This window comes from Leptopilina heterotoma, unplaced genomic scaffold, assembly GCF_015476425.1.
Source record: "Leptopilina heterotoma isolate Lh14 unplaced genomic scaffold, ASM1547642v1 Lhet_106, whole genome shotgun sequence".
NCBI lineage: Eukaryota > Metazoa > Arthropoda > Insecta > Hymenoptera > Figitidae > Leptopilina > Leptopilina heterotoma.
The window spans coordinates 309,808-335,209 of record NW_025110823.1 but is presented as its reverse complement, the minus strand read 5'-3'; the positions used below and the strand labels follow the sequence as shown (position 1 = coordinate 335,209).

The window sequence follows — 25,402 nt, the reverse complement described above, 5'->3', positions numbered from 1 at the left end:
AAAAAATACAAAATTTGAATTTTTTGTAAAAAAGAAAAATATTTATTAATTTTATAAATTTTGATAAAAGATATACTTAGTATACATCAATCGATTCGTTTTCTTGTCAGGAATGTAATTTTGAGAATAATTAATAAAAATATTAACAAATAAAAAAATTATTTCAAAAAATACAAAAAAATTTTTTTTCTGAATTTTAAAAAAATTGTATAAAAAAAAATTTTGTAGATATTTTTGAAAATCCTTGTGTCAGATTTTAGGTATTAATGACTGAAATAAACCTGCAAAATTTCAAGACAATCCATCAAAATTTGTTTGAGATAATTTGTACACAATTTTTGTGACATACACACACACACATACATCTGGACATTTGCTCATAATTGAATATACATATATTCTAGATGAAAATGAGTCCATATAACCTTCTTTTGAAAAATTGAAAATCGTCACCAATGCAAAGCTTCCTCATGAGGAAGCAAAAAGGAGTAATCTCTTTAAGAAATATAAAAAAGCGATTGATATTTATTTTTAAAGACTTAATTTGTTATTTGAACTTGATAAAAGTATCAAATAATTTATAATAAACTGTAAAATATGTTATTTAAGTTTCTGTATGAAATGTCAAAAATCGATCATATTTAACAATTTTTTTTGACAAAGTAATTTAATTTTTGTAAATCAGAATTATTTAAATAATAAGTATTTTAAATCCACTTTATTATTATTTAAATACTTTTTTGATTATCAACTGAGAAATATAAAAAAATTTACCTTAAAAAAGAACCATTCTTCATTTTATCGGGATTTTGAATGTTTGTAACTTCGTTGGAGAAAACCCGATTTATGCCAAATTTTTTGAGCATGTTGATTGAAGCAATATCTTCCTGCTACTAAAATTTCGCGATGGGTTTTGCACTAGTTTTCAAAAGAAATTGATTTAAAAAAAGTGTTTATTTTGAAGGTTAATGACAAGTATTATAGCTGACTTGAAGTTGGTTTGTTTTAAACTGACCTTAAAAAAATCGTTTTATTTTGAATTTGACTTTTATTGCAAGTAGCAAACCAACTTCAAGTTAGTTATAATACTTGTCTGTAACCTTCAAAATAAACAATTTTTTTAAATCAATTTCTTTTGAAAACTAGTGCAAAACCCATCGCGAAATTTTAGTAGCAGGAAGATATTGCTTCAATCAACATGCTCCAAAAAATTGGCATAAATCGGGTTTTCTCCAACGAAGTTACAAACATTCAAAATCCCGATAAAATGAAGAATGGTTCATTTTTAAGGTAAATTTTTTTTTATTTCTCAGTTGATAATCAAAAAAGTATTTAAATAATAATAAAGTGTATTAAAAATACTTATTATTTAAATAATTCTGATTTACGAAAATTAAATTACTTTGTCAAAAAAATTGTTAAATATGATCGATTTTTGACATTTCATACAGAAACTTAAATAACATATTTTACAGTTTATTATAAATTATTTGATACTTTTATCAAGTTCAAATCACAAATTAAGTCTTTAAAAATAAATATCAATCGCTTTTTTTATATTTCTTAAAGAGATTACTCCTTTTTTAAATATTTTGTAATGCCTGTCAATGTAACCTTTTTTCATGTACTCTCAATTTATAATATCTTTTTTTATATGAAATGAAATTATTTTTTACAAATCATTGTGCATTTCGTAATCCCAAAACATATAAGAATATTTTCCCGAAATATTGAAATTTTTTATAAAGATCAAAAATACATTAGGCGAAATAAAATGGTTTGACCCTCCTATGACAGAGGCATAACTTCGCCTCACTCTACATTTTCTGTTTTTGTAAAAAGTAAGAAAAAAAATCTTTATAACGCAATAGATTTAATTTAAATTACATGGAAATTATATTTAAAATTATACTGGTATTTTTTCTAAAAAATAACCTGGGATTCCTGGAAAAAGCCTGGAATTTTGAATTAGGTTTTTCGTAGGAACCTTGATCATTCAAACAACCCTCTGTACAAATTAAAATCCCTTTGTCAGAGTTATAAAGATTTGAATGCAACAGTGTTACTTCAAATTTTTAAAACTTGAATCTCTAATGTTTTCTAAATATTTTTTTTAAATGATCTAATATTTAGGAATGTTTTACATTATAGGAAAAAAATTTACTAAAGTCAGTTCAATAAATTTTAATTCTGAGTGACTTTCTTCAGAGAATGCCCTACATAATGTATAATCTTGTACAAAGATTTACAACCGGAACAACTGCACTTTATTTAACCCTTTAAATCCCAAATTTTTCTCAAAAAGTCGCAAATTTTTATTTTTAAACAATTTGTTTAGGGAAAGTTATTAAGGTCTTCTATTTGAAGACCAGTATTTTGAATATAAAATTTACTAGATTTACTAGCAACACTCGTCTTCAACGTAAAATATAAGTCTTTGGTGATTTTACTATTTTTTTACTGACAAATTTATGATGGCTTTATCATGAAGACTTACAAGTTCGATGATTATAATATTATATGTAAAAATTAAAGTCTAGCTGAGTCGGGCTCAAATTTTCTCGATGTATTGAGGACTCAAATGTTATAAAATTGAATTGCTTAAAGCCACTGCACATCTCTAATAAAAACCAAAATAATCGATTCTTGAATTAGTTTCTATTGTATAATAGCTAATATCTAATAATATTGTTCTATTCTATAATAGCTTACTATTATTGGCTTTTGTTTACAAACACAGAAATGAGTTTCTCTTTGAATTATCACTACAATGTGTTCAATAGGTTTTTAGAAAAAGAAGAGGTAGATAAAATTGTGCGCTACGTAGGTAGAGAATGATCTTTATATTATTTGAATTAGTGAAATAAAGTTTAGAAATTTGGAGTCGTCCAGGAAATTATTAGTGTGAGCGCGGTTTCAAACAAGTAACCGTGTAAAGTAAAGATGGGAAGCGTTGAGAGAGCATCTATTTACGAGTTGTCCGGCGCCGCGATGTCCGGAATAAAAATACATCTTGGTCTGTATGCTGTAAGCCACCGCACAGAAACGCTGTGCTCTCTAAAAGCTACACTGGCAACACTTTGCTTTTGCAGTTCGTTCTTCTGTACATTGGAGTCATGCCAATTTTCAGCTCTCAATCTCCTTGTATTGGAAACTTCAACTGCAGACCCTTTTATTCTTTTATTTGTTTCTCTCAAACTTGAATGCCACTGGACGATCATTATTCCGATGTTATAATGTTTCAGATCCTACATGCAAAAGGGTAAAAAAATAATTGGCGTTCAATGTGATAACAAGTCAAATATAAATATAAAAGAAATTTGCGCGTCAAAACAAATAATTTATCATTTTAATTTTAAAACAACTCAGTTTATTTTTAATTACCAAACAATTTTTTCGAATATCTTTATAATTCTTGACAATTTAATTGAGTATTAAAATGTTAAATTAGTGGATTTGTTGTTAAATGTAAAATGTGGAGAATTTGGTGTAAAATTCGGTTAATTTCGTATAATTTTAGAAATGGTTGCATAATTAATATTTTCTTTTAATACAACAACTAGAAAAAATATGTTACGAATTTAGAATTAATTCAGATTGGAACATTTGAACCCAAATAATATTTAGCAACAGTTTTGCGTGAATATTGCATGGTAATATTGCTAACAGTGCACAGCAATGTTGAGGCAATATTGTTGTCTTTATTGTGCTGTCTAGTAGTTGTAGTAATAATTTCAAGCTTATTTGAAGATAAGAAGATGAACAAGAAAAATGTAATGTGCATGATGCTTTTTAGTGAAAACGTACTTATCCAAGACAGGAATAGACATGGAGAAAGATTGTTTTGCAGGCCGCTTATGACGTCAGAGTTCAAATATACATATACTATAGTACTATGGTACGTGATGATGTCAGACTAGTTTCCTTCGGCGAAATTGGCTGATACGATACCCCTGTATTTGTAAATGCGTTTAACTAAAGCCAAAAACTGAACGTTTTCATAGCGAGAATGATTTTATTAGATAAAAAGATCAATTGGTTGATTAGCTTTTCAGTGCAAACGTGAAAAAATAGTAAGTACAATTAATTGTCGCTATTCACCGTCGAATTTTTACATTCTCTTGAAAATCGTTCAAGTTGAAGATTCATTTTCTTTTTAATGATCCTTCTGGTTATGTTAATATTGAAAATGATTATTTTTGATGTGCTCACAAAGCAGACCTATATGATTTCAACTTGGTGGGGAATAGAATCTTCTGTAAAACAATGAATTAATCGTCACCACCGGGCTAACAATGAACTCGAATTTGAAATAGATATTAGCCACAAGTTAGCATGTCAGCTTAAATCAAACCACTGCTTAGTATTAAAATAATGCATGAAATTAAATGTAGATAGCTCGTGGACTAAAAGTTAATCTTTGTTAACTACAACATAACTCACTCTTCACTATATGTAATTCTAAGAATAGTTAAAATCCGGTTTTTGAACTGTTCGAATGTTAAGAAAGTAAAATAAACTCAGCGGACTTTAAAGATGGAACTTTAAATACAGTTAAAATTATTGCATTGGGTTTTTCTTTTGTTTTAAAAGTAATCATTATTTTATCAAAATAAAAAAGTAACAATTTAATAGTATAGGTATGTAAATATTTATCAGCACCTATATTTAAGCAATTGTCAACTTTTAAAAATTTATTTTCAGAACAAGTTTCTATTTAATGTGATAGATCAGTTCCAAAGTGATCTTGAAAGTTATATTATGGAGTTGATACAGATTATGCAAATAAGGAAGATGTTAAAGATCTTCATTAATAATTCTAAAAAAGTATAAGAAATGATCTAAAATTTGTTAAAGAAATTTTGAATTGTTTCATTCAAAATGTTGTTAAAATAGTGGTACTACTTTCAAAGTAGTAAAAAACCTAAACCCTGGCTGGAACCAGCTGGAACAAACTGCACCTAGTAAAGGGTTGAATGTTAAAAAAATCAGGTGTACTTTACGTCATTGTGTGCCGAAAGAATTTTTACTTAATCCCTTATGTGCTGATGGCAAAGATTTTGACCAACAAATCTTTGCCATGGAACTTAATAGGGGTTTAAGAAATCTAAAAATAAATAAAAGTTAGAAATCTGCAAATAATTAAAGTACCCTAATACTTTAGACCTAAAGAACTATAATCTCCTCTTAAGATTCCAAATTTTTTTTTTGTTTACAGTCATTTAACTAGAACAACAACATGGGAGGATCCTCGCAAAACAGCAGCAGCAGCAAGCGTGGCAGCAGTAGCGGCAGCTGTAGAAAGCGGGAAATCATCTACAGGAACAACAAATACTCTTGGGCCGTTGCCGGATGGATGGGAGCAGGCACGCACAAATGAAGGCGAAATTTATTTCATTAATCACCAAACACGAACGACTTCTTGGTTTGATCCAAGGATTCGTAAGTATTTTTGCATTTTTCAATATTTTTTCTTTGCGATTATTTCCATTTGTCACATAGAAAAATTAAGTAATCAAAATTTAGATAGATTTATAGAAAAGCGGATGCAGCCGTTTAGGAAACTGCCTTCTGTAAAATATGTCGAATATTATATACAGGATTTAATTTATCCTTTAATATTCATAATATTTTACAGAACTCAGTTACGTAAACGGTTGTATCTGCTGGCCCAGAAAATTTATGTAAAATTTACTGATTTCATTATTTCTATAATTAATTAAATTTATTAAGTACCTAATTTAAAATTAATTTTTATTTTGGGTCAGAATTCGTGAAATTTTCAAAGAAAATAAAAAGTATTTTTTTTAAATCGAAATGTTAAAAAAACATTTCTATTTGGCCTTAAGCATTCTTATGTGTCCACCAAAAAACCGAAAAAAAATTATTTTTTATAAAAGTTATTGCAAAATTAATTTTTTTGCAACTTTTTAAACAAAATTTTATTTCTCCTAAATGAATGAACCGATTTAAATGAACCAAGCGGGAATATAAAGAGGATAAAATATACTTTCGTTTAGAATTAGAAAATTTTTAAAAAGTTTATTTTTTAATAATTATTTAATAAATTTTTTAAAAACAATTAATTTTTTTAATGTTCTGCGCCTTTTAAAAATTTGAAAAAAATATTAACATACACTTAAAACTATAAGAAATCAAAATTCGTTGAGAAAATTTAGTACCGACAATTATTTAAAAAGTTATAATGAAAATTATATTGAACGGAGATGCGATTTTAATGATTTTCAGAATTAAAACATTATTTTTAACTACGAAATGAACAAAACACTGTCAAATTAACATTTTTATTCAATCATATAACCATAAAAAATTGATAAAAATGATCAAAAACTAAGTTCAGCGTTGAAGCACTACACCGCGCCAATCTAATTTTCATTATGACTTTTAAAATAATTGTCGCTCCTAAATTTTCTCAACGGATTTTGATTTCTTATAGTTTTAAGTGTATGTTAAAATTTTTTTCAAATTTTTAAAAGGCGCAGAACATTAAAAAAAATTAATTGTTTTTTTTATAAAAAATTTATTAAATAATTATTAGGGGAGAGGGCCCTAAGGTGGTCACCCATCTTTTGAACGACTGTAGATTTCAAATGGAATTATATATAAAGGTCAATAATACGGCGTTTGAAACTTTATCTTATTACCTAACTTCCTATCATAAAGTTTTTTTTATTTCATTAATAAAAAAAAAGTTATGGCACTTTTTAAAAAAAGTTGAAAATTCGACTTTTAAAAAAGTGGCCCCAAGGTGGTCACCATACAAAAATTCACTAAAAAAGTTTTAAAAAAATGTAAAAAACGTATTACTAAGTTGTTTATTTAATATTAATTGTTTTTCAGGATCACAGAAACATATTACATATTTTTTTTGCACTTTGTCCTTTCGTCAAAAATGATACTTTTTGTGTATGTATTAGATAGGTAAAATTTTGAAAATAATTCTATTTTATTATTATTCATCATAAAACTTAAAAATTGATAAAATTCACATTCACAGTGATAAATGTTGATAAATATGGCGTATAAACATATTTTCATAAAAAATCAAAAGTGTCCACCTTAGGGCCAAGAAAGAATTTTTTAAACGTTAATGAAAAAATTTTTTAAAGCACAATATTAATTATATTCATTTGGAATATTATTGTACGATATATAAAGATAATTATAACGATTTTTACTAATTTAAAATGGTTAATTTCGATGATTTTAACACCCTGAGAAAAAAATTTATCGATCATTTAAAAACAGAAATTTTACGACGTTCACGTTACAAAGAGACTCATACGACTATTTACCTCAAAACTTTACTAAAATCTTTGTCTTCTCAAATAATAACAATAACAAAAAACATTTGAAGATACTAACTAATATACAAAAATTTTCTTAGGGTGACCACCTTAGGGCCCTGACCACCTTGGGGCCCTCTCCCCTAAAAAATAAACCTTTTAAAAATTTTCTAATTCTAAACGAAAGTATATTTTATCCCCTTTATATTCCCGCTTGGTTCATTTAAATCGGTTCATTCATTTAGGAGAAATAAAATTTTGTTTAAAAAGTTGCAAAAAAATTAATTTTGCAATAACTTTTATAAAAAATAATTTTTTTTCGGTTTTTTGGTGGACACATTCTTAAGGCCAAATAGAAATGTTTTTTCAACATTTCGATTTAAAAAAAATACATTTTATTTTCTTTGAAAATTTCACGAATTCTGACCCTTTTACAAAATTTTTTTAGTTACTGGAGACCCTATTTATAAACTTTCGATTTAGTGATATTTCAGAAACACAAAAGAGAAGTTTTATTTCCTATCACTAGCGTATTTTACGAATATTAACCCTGTCATATTCCATTAGTTTATTACTTTTTCTAAAAATCCTGCAAGAAGTTTGTTCTAATTCAATTTAAAAAAAACGAATTTTTGGTATTTTAGATGTCTACCAAAATTTCGTTTAATTACCTTCTACAAAACTAACTTAATAAATTAAAACAATTGTTAGTACTGGAAAATCAGTATATTATATTTGAGCCAAAGAAGCATTAAATATCAGAATTTTTTTTTAGTTTACTAAAGTTTTTAAAACAAATTTTTATTAAAACAAGAATTTATATTAATATTAGACGCTATTTAAAAAAAATTCAAATGATTCCAGGTCGGGGAAAGCAGTGATTTTGAATTTTTTTGTCACGAATTTTCTAAACATTTCGAAATTGCAACTTAATTAATGATTCCTGGACTGGGTAGCAATTTTTTTCTTTTGATAATTGTTTATTTTCATATTAGAGGCTATTTAAAAAGGATTCCAAGAGGATCTTAGACGGAGAAAGAAATTATTTTTATTTTTTTTCAAATTTTTTCCAAAAATCACAAAATTTTAAATAAATTAATAATTTTTCACCTTAGTAGCAATTTTTTTCTCCTGATAATTATTTATTTTAATGTCATGAGCCATTTAAAAAAAATCTAATTGGTTCCAAGTCGGGTAAAGCTGTGATTTTGATTTTTTAATGAAATTCCAGGATTTTTGGAAAAAATTAGACAAAAAAATTCAAAATCACTGCTTTCCCCGACTTGGAATCACTTGAAATTTTTTTTAAATAGCGTCTAATATTAAAATAAACAATTATCAAAAGAAAAAAATGACTTCCGAAGCGAGGAATTATTAATTTAATTGAATTTTCGTGATTTTTGGAAAATCCGTGAGAACAAAATAACAACTTCTGTTTCTCCACCTTTTCTTTATTTTAGGGTTTGGTGGGTTTACTTGGGTTATAATTATAAACAAGAAAATTTGTATCCTGAACTTTTTAAAGAAATTTTTTAAAAAATTTTTTAGTTGAATCAACGTTGGTAACTTCAATTTCATCCACAAGTCAGGGAACTTTAATCGAAAGAAACGACAAATTAAAAACCTTTCATAAATGTCAATTTAGTTTTTGTACTTTTTTGTTTAATATTGCTCATTAAACACGATTCAAATTATTGAATTTCCTTTACACTTACTTTTTTTATAATAAAAGTTTTAAGCACAATACAGGCTTTGAAGTGACACACTTTTCCACTTTTTTGACACTTTTTTTGGTCAAGCCTACTTTTTGCTACTTATTTTGTCAAAAAGCTACTAAATGCTACTTTTTTCCAAAAAAGGTAAAAAAATTGACAGAATTCAAGAATTTTAGTTTTTTTTGTGAATTTCGTAGATTTCAAAAAGCCCGCTAAGTGAATTAAATTTATTATTGGACGCGTGATTATAATATATTATAATAATTACTAATAGTGGATGTTTATTAAATTACAACTTTTTAAAGTTACGAATTTTTTGTATCTTAATTTTATTATTCTTTAAACTTCTTAAAAAAATTAAAAACTAAATTTTTCATTTTTCACCATATAATTTAATAGTAATACCTTTTTTGACTTTATTAAAGTTTCATCAAGTATAGAAAGAATCAATTAATTAAGAATAAAAACTTAATTCTTTTGGTTATATAAATTGTTTGATTAAAAATCCAAAATAATATTTATTTAACGTGACTATTTATTATATGTTTAGAAACTTTTTGTGAAATTTAATAAAAATATTAATTGTATTTTTAATAATACAGTGTTTTAAGTCATTTGTTCAATAATAAAAACATTTATAAAGATTTAAGATCTATCTAAAAAAAAAAATAAATTTTTTTATTTGAATTTAATTACTCATAATTTATTATTGTACAAAATTATGGCTATGTGGATTCTGAAATATAAAAAATTTATGTGACTAAAAACAATCCATTTTTTCCATTTTGATAGTTGTTATTAGTAAATTACTAAAAAAGGTTTACGTTTCATTTTTAAAAATTAGATGGCTGATAAAAAGTTATTGATAGTTTTTTAAAAATAATAAGGAGAAAGAAGGTGTCAATTTTACTTCTCAAAATTATGAGCCTGTTATTAAAAAACAAATTTTTATGAAAAATCTCCTTTAAGTATTATTAACAATTACATTTCATTATGTGCAAAATGTTATGAACAAGTGCGTTTTACTTTCTAATATAAAATATCGACAAAAAAGCTATTATATTTTCATATTTTATGTTTATATCAAAATTTAATAAAAATTTTGTGAATTCCTATTTCTAATATTTTTTTCTTTCAATTTTTTCGACAACAACTTATATTCACTTAATTTTCTTACTTAAAAAACTAATTTTACTTAATTTTTAATATGCTACTTTTTGATACTTTTTTTCAATTTAGAAGACACTTTTTTCTTCCAAGATGCTACTTTTTCATACTTTTTTTGGCCTGCTACTAGACTTCGAAGCCTGGTCACAATAAGATTTTTTAACAAACAATTTTTAATTATCATGTGTTTTTCTTTATTAATAAAATTGTTACTTAAAAAGTATTATTCAATTTTTAATCAGCAATGCAGAATATTAAATAATTCAAAAATTTGAACCTGCTAAGTTAAAAGGGATTTTACGCCGAAAATGAAGATTTCGAGAAAAACGTTCTTAAAAGTAACAAGTCATCAGATTTTAAAAATTCAAAATGGCGTACCCGATATTGAGGACAAAAATTAAAAATTGGGTTCTTGGGCTCAAATGAAAGCTTTAATTATAGATAACAATTTTCTTGAGGAAGAATTCGAAGGTGTTTCAATAGGGAAATTAGAAATCATTTTTGCTTTTTCATTCAATTTTGTCATTTTTAATATTTTTCTACCACCATGTAAAACCACAGCATTGTGAAACAGAGGATAAACAAATAAATGTTTGAGCATTTAAACTTTAAAAAAACTATCATGTCTCTAGTCTTTCTTATACCTATGTCGCTAAATAGGGTCTCTGGTGTACACGTTATTCAAGTTTTGGATATTCATGTGCACGTTAATTGAATTAGCAATTTAATTTTTTATAGCTACTCATCTTCAGAGAGCTCCCACATCCGGCGCAATGTTGCCACAAAACTGGCTGCAACAACCAAGTGGAGGTGGCATTCAAAACAATCAAACCCTTCAAGCTTGTCAACAAAAATTAAGACTTCAATCATTACAAATGGAGCGAGAACGACTGAAACAACGCCAACAAGAAATTATGCGCCAGGTTGAAAGAGTTTTTAATAATTATAATATCACGCGAGTATTGCATTTGGGTGATTCTTGAAAGTGGTCACTTTTGCTTCCCAACTGTTCTCTATTTAATAACTTTAAATATTATTTTCAAATCTGCTTTAAACTTTTGCACCATTAATCTTCACCACATTTTATTTGTATTTTTTCATTATTTATATTATTAATGGACAAAACTTGACTTTTTTAAACTTATTATTCAACCTCTAAACTAAAAATTTTGAAACTGTTTATATCCCAGTAAAAAAAAACTAATTCAAATGAATTGAAACGAATTAACATTTTTGGTAGGCTCCAATTCGTATTTGTCACAAAGCGGGATTCACTCAAGCTCTTTGTATATTCAATTGAATTTAATTCAATATGTACCAATTTGTCCAAACGAATTCGCATTCGAAAGAAATGGCCAAGGAATGCATTGAATTCGTGCTAACGAATTGAAAAAAAATTAAAGGCTCAAAACTTGTCCAGTGAATTGGTACGGATAGAAGGTTCGGAAGTTCAATACAGTTTCACGAATTCAGGAAAATTGCATCATGGCTCCAATTCGTATTTGTCACAAAGCGGGATTCACGAAAGCTCTTTGTGAATTCTTTTTAATTCATTTCAATTAGTTTTCGTTTACTGGGATAAGATTAAAAAAATGTAAACTCAAATATTAACAAAATGATTATTTTTATGCTACATTAAAAATATCTACATGGGAAATTTGGTTAAAAAATTATTTTTTAAAAAAAGTTACCACTTCGTTGAGAATCACCTATGTAAGTTGTAAATTATTTTCTTTTTTCCATTACTAAAATTTTAATTAATCTATCAACAAAATTACAAACACTTATTTAAAACAAAATAAATGCAGATTTATAACAATTTATCATAAAAACGTTATTCTGGTTGACGTTAGTTTATTATCTTAAAAAAACATTTATAAAGAACAGTTAGTATTGTTATCTTGGTTTAACCCAGATAGCACAAAAACTTCCAGGAAATTTCCAGGAAGTTTCCCACAGCAACTTCGGAAGTTACCTTTGGTAACTTCCTGGAAGCTTCCCCGGAATACAACAATGTCCGCCTCTGGAACTTCCTTCGGAAACTTCCTGGAAGTTTGCTGGAAACTCTCTTTGGAAACTTCTTGTTATTTACCAGTGTAAACTTCTTGGAAATTACCAAAGGTAGTTTCTTGGAAATTATCTAGAAATTTCCAAAACTTATTTTAATAATAATAGATAATAAATAATAATAACAATATAATTTAATAAATAAATTTATTGTTTAAAAAGTTTTAAAAAATTAAGAGATTTTCATATTTTTCATTGACCTAAAATAAAAAATTGTATTTAATGAAAAAAAACGAAAATAATAATCTTAAACGTGCAAGGGTGAGCAGACTCGAACCTTTGTATAGCCTGATGGATAAGTCTAAAGGTATCAAGTCGGCTGCTGGGATAGCGCCTTAACGCGCTCAACCAAATCGCCACTTGCATCCATTTTTGAAAATGTAATATACACATTACCTATTGGATTCTTTCTACTAAGTATCTTTAATTTCTATTTTACCAACTGTAGTAACAGTTTTTTTGGTAAATGAGGTTATGTCATAGTTAAATGTTTACATCCTGGTTTACATTTACATATCAATTTTAATTTAAAAATAGTAGTGTCAGTTTTACAATTGCTTATATATTACGTGGAAACAGGGTTCGCACGTAATATACGTCAAGGTAATATACGTAGTTTTCTACACGTATATTACTACGTATATTACGTCTTGAATTTTTTACGAAAATAGATGTATATTACGTTTTGTCGATATTACTACGGCGCATGCGTAGAACGGGTAAAACGTGCATAACATAACCTCAAATATTTGTAATTCAATAACCACATTGTTAATAATAACCACAAATTGTTTATTATTAATCATCTGCCTGCGAAGATGAATGTTTTAACTGCAAATTTTCTGCATTGAACGCATTTTTGTCACCCTTTTTTACAGACATTTCTAAAACAATTGACAGACTATCAGAAAACTAATGCTATTTACGTATAATTATTGTATAAAAACAAACATTTAAATTAAGAAAACGTGATATAATTTTATCGCTTAATTATGCAAAGTTTAATAAGTAGGGAAAATTATAAGGTATATGTTTTTAAAGGTTATGTTATGAGTGAACATCCTTACAAAAAAATTAATACGTTAATATTGATATTTGCGGAGTTTATCCTACTGCATTATATAATATTGTAACAAAATTTTTTTTTCTCTGCCGTCCAGATAAATATAAACTATTTTGAAGAAAAATTTATACACATCTTGCGCGCGCCATATTGAAAACGTAATATACTGAATATTTTACTCTTTTTGACGTATATTACGTCGAAAACGTAATATACGTCAAAAACTCTCAAGTTACGCGTAACTTCCGAACCCTGCGTGGAAATGAATATTTATTTTTGAATTAGTGTTTTGTGGTGTTGGTGTTTGTGAATAATAAAGAAAAAAATTGCATCCTCATTTTAATAATCCTTATCATTATTTGTTTAAAGTTTATATCATACTTTTTAATACGTTTTTTTATTATAGAAAATTTAGTAGACATTTTTATATATTTTGGAATGTTAAATTAAATTTATAAATTAAAGTACAATTTTTAATGCAAATCAATTGTGTGTAATTATTTTTTTTTAATCATTAATGTATGTAAACTGAATTTTAATTTTTAAATAACATATTACATGCAGTTTTTATTTTTTATAAAATATGTAGGATTATATTTAGTGCCTTTTTACTAAACTATAAATTATTCAACAATATTTCCATTCTCCAAAAAATGGGGAAAAATATTTTTTAAAAATATTTTTAATAAAAAAACTGCTAAATTGTGCAAATTGTGTTTTTGAAATTTACGTTTCATTTCGTTTCGTGTCGGTTTGAAAATTAAGTCAAAAAAACATTACATTTTCAAAAATGGATGCAAGTGGCGATTTGGTTGAGCGCGTTAAGGCGCTATCCCAGCAGCCGACTTGATACCTTTAGACTTATCCATCAGGCTATACAAAGGTTCGAGTCTGCTCACTCTTGCACGTTTAAGATTATTATTTTCGTTTTTTTTCATTAAATACAATTTTTTATTTTAGGTCAATGAAAAATATGAAAATCTCTTAATTTTTTAAAACTTTTTAAACAATAAATTTATTTATTAAATTATATTATTATTATTATTTATTATCTATTATTATTAAAATAAGTTTTGGAAATTTCTAGATAATTTCCAAGAAACTACCTTTGGTAATTTCCAAGAAGTTTACACTGGTAAATAACAAGAAGTTTCCAAAGAGAGTTTCCAGCAAACTTCCAGGAAGTTTCCGAAGGAAGTTCCAGAGGCGGACATTGTTGTATTCCGGGGAAGCTTCCAGGAAGTTACCAAAGGTAACTTCCGAAGTTGCTGTGGGAAACTTCCTGGAAATTTCCTGGAAGTTTTTGTGCTATCTGGGAATAGTCTTAAGTATGTCTTTTTAGAAAACTCTAAAGCAACTTGTAAATTCTTTATTTAACAGCAAGAATTAATGCTACGACAAACATCAACCGATGCTGTAATGGATCCATTTTTATCTGGAATCAATGAGCAACATGCACGTCAAGAGAGTGCAGATAGCGGTTTGGGATTAGGGTCAGCTTATTCTCTTCCTCATACACCTGAAGATTTCCTGGCCAATATCGACGACAATATGGACGGGACGAGCGGTTAGTAAAAAATTTAAATATTTCTTTTTTACATTGAAATTCAGATAGTAATTTACGTGGAAATAACTTACGAAAATTTTGAATTCAAGTTAAAAAGAGTAGGAGTTTTTATTTAAAATTTTTTAATTTTTAATCATAAAGACACCGACAAACTGGGATTAAAGACATTTGAAAATGAATTGTTCTTATTCGAAGTGTCCTTCATCTATTTATATCTCTTCTCTTTTTATCTATGAGTAGAGGAAGGTAGATTATATATGCGATTGCATAATTTTTTAAAATCAAGTAAAAACATTATAATATTATGTTCATTCATGTTTTAAACCTTTTACAACAATATCTTTTAAAATAGAAAAAATTTCACCTATATTAACGCAAAATTGTGGAAAATAAATTAATTTTTTAATTTTTTCTGCTATAATATTATCACAAAACTTATTCTCTAAATTTGAATTAGTAAAAATTTGAACTAATTAGAAGAAAAGCGATATGAAATTCGAAAAAATATTTTTTCTTAATTCTACCTAGAACAAGATATTAAAATTAATGAAATTCTTTTTTTCGTAGATTCAAACCGGTACTGTACATAACTTATTGAGTGTTTTTAAATGTATATTTTTTCAGAAGGTGGAGCACCAATGGAAACGCCTGATTTATCAACTTTAAGCGATAACATTGATTCAACAGATGATCTTGTGCCTTCCCTTCAGGTAGATGCATTCCCATACATATAATGTTACGACATACTTAAATTAATTTTCTCTAATATTTGGAATTTTTAAATGTGAACAATTCCAACAATGATTTCAAATACAGGTGTACAATATTTTTAATTCTTTAGATTTATCAGGGCTCGAACCAGGTCCGTAAATCCCGTAAAGGTCCGTTTTTTAAAGAAAAGTCCGTAAAGTCCGTAATTTCGTCCGTCAACAAGAATTCAGTTATTTAAATAAAATTGAATAAAATTCTACCCAAACCTTTAATTATTTTCATAAAATAATAAAAATTTCATTGAATTTTAAAATGTTTTCAGATTACAAATTTTTGATAATCTGAATTTTTTATATTTTTAACTAATAATTCTGTGGAATTAATTTTTTTGAGAAAGTTTTTAATTGCCGATTTTTTTTGAAATTATTTGAACTTTATATTTTCTAATTGTATATATTTAATTGAAGAATTTACGAAGGTAATTGAAATTTTATAAAATTGAATTGTAAACAAATGAATTTGAAAATTCTCAAAGAATTTTTTTAAAAATTGATAATGTTGATAATATATATGATCTTGGGAAGGTAAGATTTGAATCGCTGTGTGAGAATGTCTTCTCTCTACTTTAAATTTTATTCTTATAAGTGTGGAGTGATTTTTTATTATATTTTGACAGAATTTTAATCTTTGACGTGTTAGCATGTGTTCGATGTTCTAACGAAATTTAGGTATATCATTATTGTTAATTTATAGAAATAGTGCTTTTAGACCTTTGCAAAGAAATACTGATGTGTAACCTATCTATTTAATAAAATTTTAGCCTGATGAGGTTGGCAAACCCTAGCCAACGAAACGTCGCTCTTTTAACGACACACTTTTTAATTTTTTATTCAAATCTTACCTTCCCAAGATCATAATATATATTATCAACATTATCAAACTATGGAAGGATATATTTCTAATAACTTACTTCTTTAAAAATTATTAAAAAATAATGCATTTATAGAAGAATTTTTGTTTAAAGCACGAAAAAAAATTTTATTTTGGAAAAGTTACAAATTATTGCAGAAATTCAATTATTTTCAAGAGTAATAATATTTTTTGCAAAAATTAAATATTGTTCATAAATAATAAAATTCTGTTTAGAAATTCAATTATTTTCATAAAAATAATAAAACTCGTCGCAGAATTTCAATTATTTTGAATACAATTTTAATCGAATTCCTCAAAAGATGTAATTATTCTTAAAAATTTAATTAAAATTCGTCGACAGAATTAAATTATTTAAAGATTTGTTTATAAAATTATTTATGGGAATTGAATTTCAAGAAACATTCAATTATTCAATAAGTAATTTTGTTTTTTTATTTAAATAATTGAATTGAATTTTGAAATTAATTTTTTTGAACAAGTTTAATTGAATTTTTTTTATATTATTTAAAGTTTTTATTTTTTAATATATATTTATTTGAAGAATTTTCGAATAATTGAAATTTTGTAAAATTGAATATTGTAAACAAATGGATTTGAAAATTGTTAAAGAACTTTTTTAAAAATTATTAAAAGTAATTGATTTAAAAAAGAATTTTAGTTAAAAATTCTTGAAAATAATAATTGAATTGATAATGATTTTATCACTCGGTCATCTTTAATTTATCTTTAATCACTCCAAGTGATCGATATCTTCATGTTTTATAGTTATGAAAAATTGAATTTATAGTTTTAAGTAAAATGTTCTCTTATTTTTCTCGGACTGGTTATATTTTTGTCAGTAATTGGTTCGTAAATGGTTCGTAATTTTTCATTTTTGGTCCGTAAAGTCCGTATTTTTAAATAGTTTCACTGATTTGAGTCCTGATTTATAAATGCAATAGTTAAAAATAATAAAGAATTTCCTTGTTTTAGCTCGGAGAGGAATTCTCTAGTGACATTTTGGAAGATGTTCAGTCTTTAATAAACCCAAACACCACAAAGCCAGAAAATGTTCTCACGTGGCTGTAGTATTTTTCAAGAATTTGCATTCGTAGCATCGAAACTGAATTACATACATAATCAATGAGTTTTTAGACTTTATCAAAGAATCGTCGCTTCCATCGGGACATAAGTGCACAATAAGATAGTTCGCAACATGCAGGCACACATATTTTTTTATGAAATGTGCGTATGTTTGCTTATAAATCAAATCAGGTGAATGATGCAATATCGAAATGAAAAAATTGATGTACATATTTTGGTATTCCATGTCAAAACGAGCTTAAGTAAGGAATTTAGAAACGTGAAGTAGTATAAATAGAGTGTTGTACACCAATTTTTTCATTTATTTAACTAAAATAATATTTTCTACGTAGTGTTGCATATGTAGAAGGAAATATGAAGGAAATACCATTGAACTCTACATATTTTTTCTTACTTTTATGTAGTTTTTCTCTGCTATTACTACTTCACAATTGGACAATTCAAAAGTTTACAATCAGAGTATAAATTGACATAATCATTTCGATATCTCATCATTAAAACAAAAGTACATAGCTACATGTTCTTTTTACTTCTATATTTTTAATCTATTTTACCTTGACAAGTGACAAAAAATATAATTATATATGTACACATATATTCCTGTCGAACCCGCTCAATTTTTGAGTCATAATAAGATTCAGATTGGTTTAATTTTAATTGAGTAATACTTTCAAATAATATTATTTCAAAGTTCAGTTGTTAGCGCTACTTTGAAGATAAAAGTTTGTACAATTTTTACTTGAGATTTAGTCAACACAACGTAATTGACAACGTGCCTTAGAAATTAGGATAGAAGGTGAACGTTACATTGTTTAACGTTTAAATAATAAATACATTCTTTTTTATGAGATATTCTTGCAAACAAGACTCAAGCATTTCTTTTAAATATGTAGAAACGTAAGTCAATATTTAGCTATTTTCGCGAGAAGAAATTTCTTTCCAATGCGCAAGTTTTTCATCAGCCGAGGCACGCCACTTAAACAACTCTCATGTGAATTCTTCATAGTTAAGTTTCTTATTATCAAAATGCGTTTAACATAAGTGCTGAATTAAAATAAATGAGTTTGAAGTCGACTATTTCGTTTTCATGAAATAGTAGAATTTATAAAGTATAAAGCTCAGCTATGAATACGTCACATCAAAGTGTAAGCGGCATAGAAGATTGAAACGCATTGATTGTCTAATTTTAATTTAACAATAGAACGTGTGAACGTGTTCGAAGGTCTCACTTTTCTCTACAAAGATGTTTGTCAAAGTAAAAAACTCCGACTAAATTTGCAATTCTTCTGTCCAGAGAATTGTGTTTAGAAAGCAATGAAATTTCGAAGAAAGATAGTTTTTAGGCACTAGTATTGACTAAAAATTCAAAATGCGGAAACTGATGTGTAAATGGGTGATTCTTCACTCAGTGGTAACTTTTGATTCCCTACTGTTCCCTATTTAATAACTTTAAAAGTCATCATTCTTTTTTTAAACAAAATTTATGATTTAATTGGAAAAGGCTCAAAAATGCACTTTTCTTGATTATCCAATAATATTAAATAATATTAAAAATAAAATAAAATAATATTGAAAAATAGTAACCGTGTAGTAAAAAGTTACCACTTCGTGAAGAATCGCCAAATAAAAGATGAAGGTGCCAACCTTCGCAAATTGTTATTTACAAATTAGGGTATCAATAAATTAGTTGATAATTTTAATGTTGCAAAAATGTGCGTGTGTATGTTTTCAAATGGAATTTTCTTAAAATGTAAAATTTCTATTGAAAATTCTCAAATGAAAACTTGTGTGAAATCAAAACAATATGATGCAAACTAATTTGCTGAAAATTTAGAAATCGACAAAGATTCCTAAATTAATATTCATGTCCAAAAGTTTTGTAGGTATTCCGATATCATATCAACGAATTTTTTTTTAATATTTTCATTAATATGTATGCTAAGACTAACATTTTCTTAAGATATTCATTTTAAATAATTATTATTGTAGTATTAGTTTTATATAAATAATGTTCTTTTTTTCAAAATCTAGTAATTATCGTTAAACTTTATGTTACATGCGTCGTTGATGTTGATTCTGATTTAATTCTACATTTATTATCACTTGAAGTGAAATAAAAGTATTTAGTTTTGTCACAAGTTTGGGACAAGCTTACAGATTAATTGGGAAGAAAATATTTGACTAGAATTTCTAAGAAAAATTAGTTTTAGCATACATGGCAAAAAATGATCTACTTAATTTCTGATAATGGAAATTAAGTAACGAAACTTTTATTTGTAATCGCATGTTTGTATGCAGAAAACTATATTAAAATTTGACTGCTTATTATGTTTCCAGAAGAATAATTTGCAAGGAATGACCAATTCTGGAACAGATTTTGCACATTTTTACTATGCAAACTGTATTGTGATACAGGAATGTCCATGCTCATAATATATCTAATATCTATATACATAAATGTGTATAATGTATATTTAACAACATATAGTTAAAAAACAAGTGCCTTGATTCGACAATCGCAATCGCGACAGCCGTCCATATTTTTATCGCATTAGCGATCGTTTAAAAGTGCACGGCATGCTTTAGACCAGTTTAACATTCAAGTATTGAAGTGTGAATGCAAAATATATACAAATATTATATATTTTTTTTATATATAAAGTCTATACGTGTTATTAGAATTTGCGGTTATCGAAAAAACTCGTTAGTCTATAAAATTTTCTTAAATTTTGTACTACAGTTATATAATGCGGCGCTAAAATGAAGATAGAGTATGATGTTTACAGAAATACTTAATTACATTTAGCCTTAAGAATTAATTTTCTAAATGAGTTGGAAAAGATAACCTTTCACTCAAACTTCTTACCACTTTTAATCATCTGACATCTTTACTAAATTTTATGTACTTTGTCATCAATTACCGTGACTGGGCTTAGTGCCTCAAAAATCTGACTAGTTAATTCTAACTAGCAGCTAGCAAATTAATGTTGACAAAATGAAAAAACAACTTTAAAAGGAAATCATTTCAACTGACATTTTTAAGCTTTAAAATTCCAATTGGATTAAAGGCAAAAATACTTTTTGGAACACTAAAATATTGGTCTTTCATATTGGGATCCGTGAATACGTGACTTTTACCTACTTTCCCCGTCCATTTTGTGCTTTGTTCTACTTCTGTTACATTAGTTGAAGAAAGGCAAAGAAGAAAAATGGATAGAGAGAATAGGTCATCACTAGCTGGCACACTGCTGTTTAACGGACTCCAATAGGAATGAATATTATCTAAAAAAAACACTTGTTCTTCTAGTTAAAACTTAGTGACCAACACTCAAAGTTAGAAAATGTTATCTTTTTATTTTATTTTTGTGTTTTAAATCATGCTTTAAGACTCGTTTCTCATTTAACTGTAAGTAATTTTTACCCTTTTAAGAGATTTCTTTCCTCTTAGAAGTTTTCTTGCAGCCAAAATAATTGTTTTATCGATTTTTTACTCTTGCCTCTTCCGGAAGGAGGAAAAGTTGCATAGAGTATCACAGTATGATTTTTTATTTATTATTCTCCATTAACCATTTACACACTAAGTTTAATGCTCCGCAGTTACAACATTAGTAGTGTGAGTGCTTTCTTTGTATGTATTCAGTAAAAGTAAGATTTTATTCATTAAATGAATGCAGAGTTAATACATATCTGTATTTGCACTCATGCGATTTTTTAAATGAAAGAATTTTAAAAACTTTTAAATCTGATATTAAACCTATTTAGATTATCACCTCTCTTTCATGAAAATATTTATTAAAATTTTTTCTTTCCATTCAACATGAATAAAGTAGGTATTTTAATGATGTACCTTTAATGAGATTGTGGGAATTATAAAAGATGCTCACTGTTTTAACTAATAGGACAAGGAATGTGTTGGGAATTTTTTAAACTTGTATTGATACTTTTAATTAGTGTTTCAAATGTATTTATGTATATGTATAAGTACGTATTTTTTTATGAAAACAATTAAAGAAATTAGTCTGCTACATATTGAATTTAATTTGTGACTCAAAAGTGCCTGCTTTTTAAATAAGAAAAGATGTTTTTTTTATCAATTATTAATTAAAAAATTGTACATAGTGAAATAGAAAGTTGTAAAAAAATTTTACCGAGAAACCGATTTCTCATTTATGCGATTTATTTTTGTAAGAAATAAGATGTCAAATGGATTATTTTTATAAAATTAACTTTTTGGTAGAACAAGGTCGATAATTTGTTTCTTTTAACAACTGAATGTAAGATACCATGGAGAGGACACTTGTAAAGTTTTGTATATTCATAAATTGGCTTTTTTGAAAGGTGACTAATTGTGCATATAACTATACAATATTTGAGATTATAAATACAGCAAACATGCTATTAGTTAATATGTCAGTATTTAGATTACGCTCATCAGCGATTGTTTGTGACGTACGTTTTTATATCGATAACAAGTGCCTTAGTAATAATGATAACAATAAATATACTGTTTACTTACGTACAATAGCGATATATTTAATTACCTACACCTTGATTATCATTTTACGTATACTAGCATCATAATTGCTACCCTATTTCCATTCAACATATATCAGTTATATTTAAAAATTTTTGCATGTAATTTTTCCTTTCCATGTACGCTGTAACTCGCAATAGAATTATTTAGAACAAATAAATCTAAACTCATTTGTTAATGTAGATGTTGCTTGAGGTAACCCTGGGAGGATTCTTTTTATTTTCCAATTTTTCGTATCCTCCTCAGAAACAAAATAAATATTTTTCAAGCTATTTCAAAAAAAAAAAAATTTTTGTTTCAAAAACCTTTTTTTATTATTTCTATTTGACTTGGAGTGATCCATAACAGGGCTGATAAAAATCACGACTTTTTTAAAAAAATCAAAACAATCTAATTTTTTTAATTTAAATCATTTTTTATACTATTTTTTAAATATTTTAAGTAGTTCGTTTTTTTAACATTAAAAATGATAAAGGGAAAGTCCACTGACTTTCGTCTGAGAGTCGTTGCGACCATGTTTTAAAAAAATCTAATTTTCATATATGTGAAACTCGATGATTTTCTGAGTTCATTAATCATAATATTATGTTACAAATTTTATTTTGAAATTTGAGAAGGTGTTTTTCTTCGTTTTCGAAATAATAATTACAAAAATTTTTGTTCAAACAGGTTAATTATAATTTTAATTATAATTATTATTAATTATAATTATTATGCTTGAAATGAACAACAAGCATTGTTATTTTAGTGTCATTATATCAACTTCAAGTCTTAAAAAATTTTTATGCTCTAAAAAAATATTTGCAAAACCTTAAATTTTTTAGAGGTCCGACAAAAAAGTTGTAAGTGAAACGAAAAGTGTAATTTTTTTGAATGAAAAAATTATTTAAATCAATTTTCGTCCATAAGTAATAAAATTTCTAGTTTATTTTGGTCGTTAGTACGTCAGGGTGGCCACATGTCAGTAAAGTCAGTAAAGTCAGGGAAATGTCAGGAAAAAAATTTTTTGTCAGTAAAGTCAGGGAAATGTCAGGAAAAATTTTTTTGTTAGGGCAATTAAAGAAATTAAGGCGGTCACGCAATACATTTTTTGCTCTAAGTAATAAAATTTTTGTCAGGGAAATTCGTTATGTCAGTAAAATGTCAGGGAAATGTCAGGGAAATTGATAAGTCAATCTTGCGGCCACCCTGTACGTGCAGAATGGAAAAATTTATATTTATGGTAAGTAGGGGAGACTAGGTGCAGTTGTTACAATTTTGATAAAAACAGTTACTGTGATTAGAGTTTAACTCCAATTTGTTTGGTGAAACGATTAAATCAAAGGTATATTATCTAGTTTTAAAAGGCCATAATTGATTTAGCTCTATATCTATTATTTAATTAGGGAGCGTTCACAAATGATGTCACGTTTTTAAGGGTAGGGGGGTCTCTACTAAACGTGACACAATGTATTTTTACATGGGAAATTACATGAAATTGCGTGACAGGGGGGACTACAAGCATTTGAGTAAATTGTAACAACTGCACAAAGTGAATGTCGGTTGTTACAATACCAAGAATCATTTATAACATTTCTAAATTGAAGACAAATAATTTCACATAACAACTTATATTAATTATTCATAGTTTTTGACTCAACGTAATCGTTCATTTTTGACAAATATTTTACATTTCAAACGAATCTGCTGAATTTTGGAAAAAATATCCATTCTCATTATCACTTGTAACAACTGCACAACAGGTACATTTTTTACAATAAAACACTTTATTAAAAAAGTACACACTAAATGTGGACAACCAAGGCAGTTTTTTAAAATTGATATTAAAAAAAATTTACTTTGTTAAGTATAAAGGTCTATTAATTATTTAAAAAATATCAGGCAGAGAAATATTTACTTTTGGCCTCTAAAAACCAATGTGCCTATGTTTTTTTACTTGTAAAGCTTGCATATAATTTTTAAACATATTGCAGTAAGTTCGTACATAAAAACTAAACATTTTTCTCTTTGGAACCCCATCTCTATAACTAACTGTTTCTGAGATATTCCATTTGTAACAACTGCACAGCGTAACAACCGCACCTAGTCTCCGCTAAAGAAAAATATAAGATAATTAAAAATTGTTTGTTAAATTTTAATGTGTTTAAATTTTAAAACTTTTATTACAAAGAAAGTAAATGCAAAATTACAATTTAAATCGTGCTTAATAAGCTAAATTTAATAATTAATTTATATAAACCAGCAATGCCGGTTTATCAAATATTATACAAGAGAGTCTAAATACCAAATCTAAATTGACATTTATCAAAGTTTTTTAATTTGTGGTTTCTTTCGATTAAAATTCCCAGACTTTTGAAGAATTTTTAAAAATTCCCTGACTTTCCCCTGACTAAAAAAATTCTCTGATTTCCAGTTTTTCCCTAATTTAAGCCAAATAAACAAAACTAAATTATGATATTCATTATATTATTTATCTCTGTAACGTATTCTTTTTTATTTTTTTTAATTCAAAATTTTAAACAGAAATACTAATTTTGTAGCCTTTTCGGTTCCTAATGCATTTTGCAGTTTGATTTAAATGACAAGATTTAAATCAAGATTAAAATCATGATTTAAATCATTGCAACCCTAGTCCATAACTCGATAGTTTTATTTATAAAAAATAAAACTGTATGAGTATATCAGACGCAAGAACCCTGTGAAAGACCATAGAGAGCGATTGGACAATCACAATGAAAAAAGGGTAAAATTTCCCCTTTCTATGTGTGACTGTGGCCAATTTTCCTAACGAATTCCGTAATAAATTCCAGCGAATTACTAACGGATTTCTTTTGGAAAATTTTTTAAAATTTCTGCTCGGAAATTCGTATGGAATTCCGCACGAAATATTAGCTAAAAATTATTTTTTTAAATTTTAAGCCAAATTTCCTTACGAAATTCGGGCAAATTACCACCGAAATATTAGGAAAACTAGGAAATTCTGCTCGGAAATTCGTATGGAATTCCGCATAAAATGTCAGCTAAAAATTTGTTTCAAAAATTTTCGGCCAAATTTCCTTACGAAATTCGAGCGAATTACTAACAGATTAATTCTGGAAAAGTTGTAAACAGTTTTAAAAATTTTCCAAAAGAAATCCGTTAGTGATTCACTTGAATTTCGTACGGAATTCGTTAGGAAAATTGGCCGAAAATTTTTTAATCAAATTGTCAAAAGAATTTCCGTGCGAATTTCCATACAAGTTTCGGAACGAAATT

At 26.7% G+C, this 25,402-nt stretch overlaps 1 protein-coding gene across 1 annotated transcript in view; it reads left to right on the top strand.

Annotated features, from left to right (window-relative positions):
• LOC122502222 (transcriptional coactivator YAP1) overlaps positions 1 to 22,132 on the top strand; it is a 53,926-nt gene extending 31,794 nt beyond the window's left edge. Inside the window, exons 2-6 of the mRNA XM_043612166.1 lie at positions 5,219 to 5,442; positions 10,928 to 11,112; positions 14,700 to 14,886; positions 15,511 to 15,596; positions 17,503 to 22,132. Coding sequence (XP_043468101.1) covers positions 5,219 to 5,442; positions 10,928 to 11,112; positions 14,700 to 14,886; positions 15,511 to 15,596; positions 17,503 to 17,598 — 778 coding nt within the window. The 3' untranslated portion in view covers positions 17,599 to 22,132. The remainder of the gene's footprint in view (positions 1 to 5,218; positions 5,443 to 10,927; positions 11,113 to 14,699; positions 14,887 to 15,510; positions 15,597 to 17,502) is intronic.
• Positions 22,133 to 25,402: the final 3,270 nt, after the last annotated feature.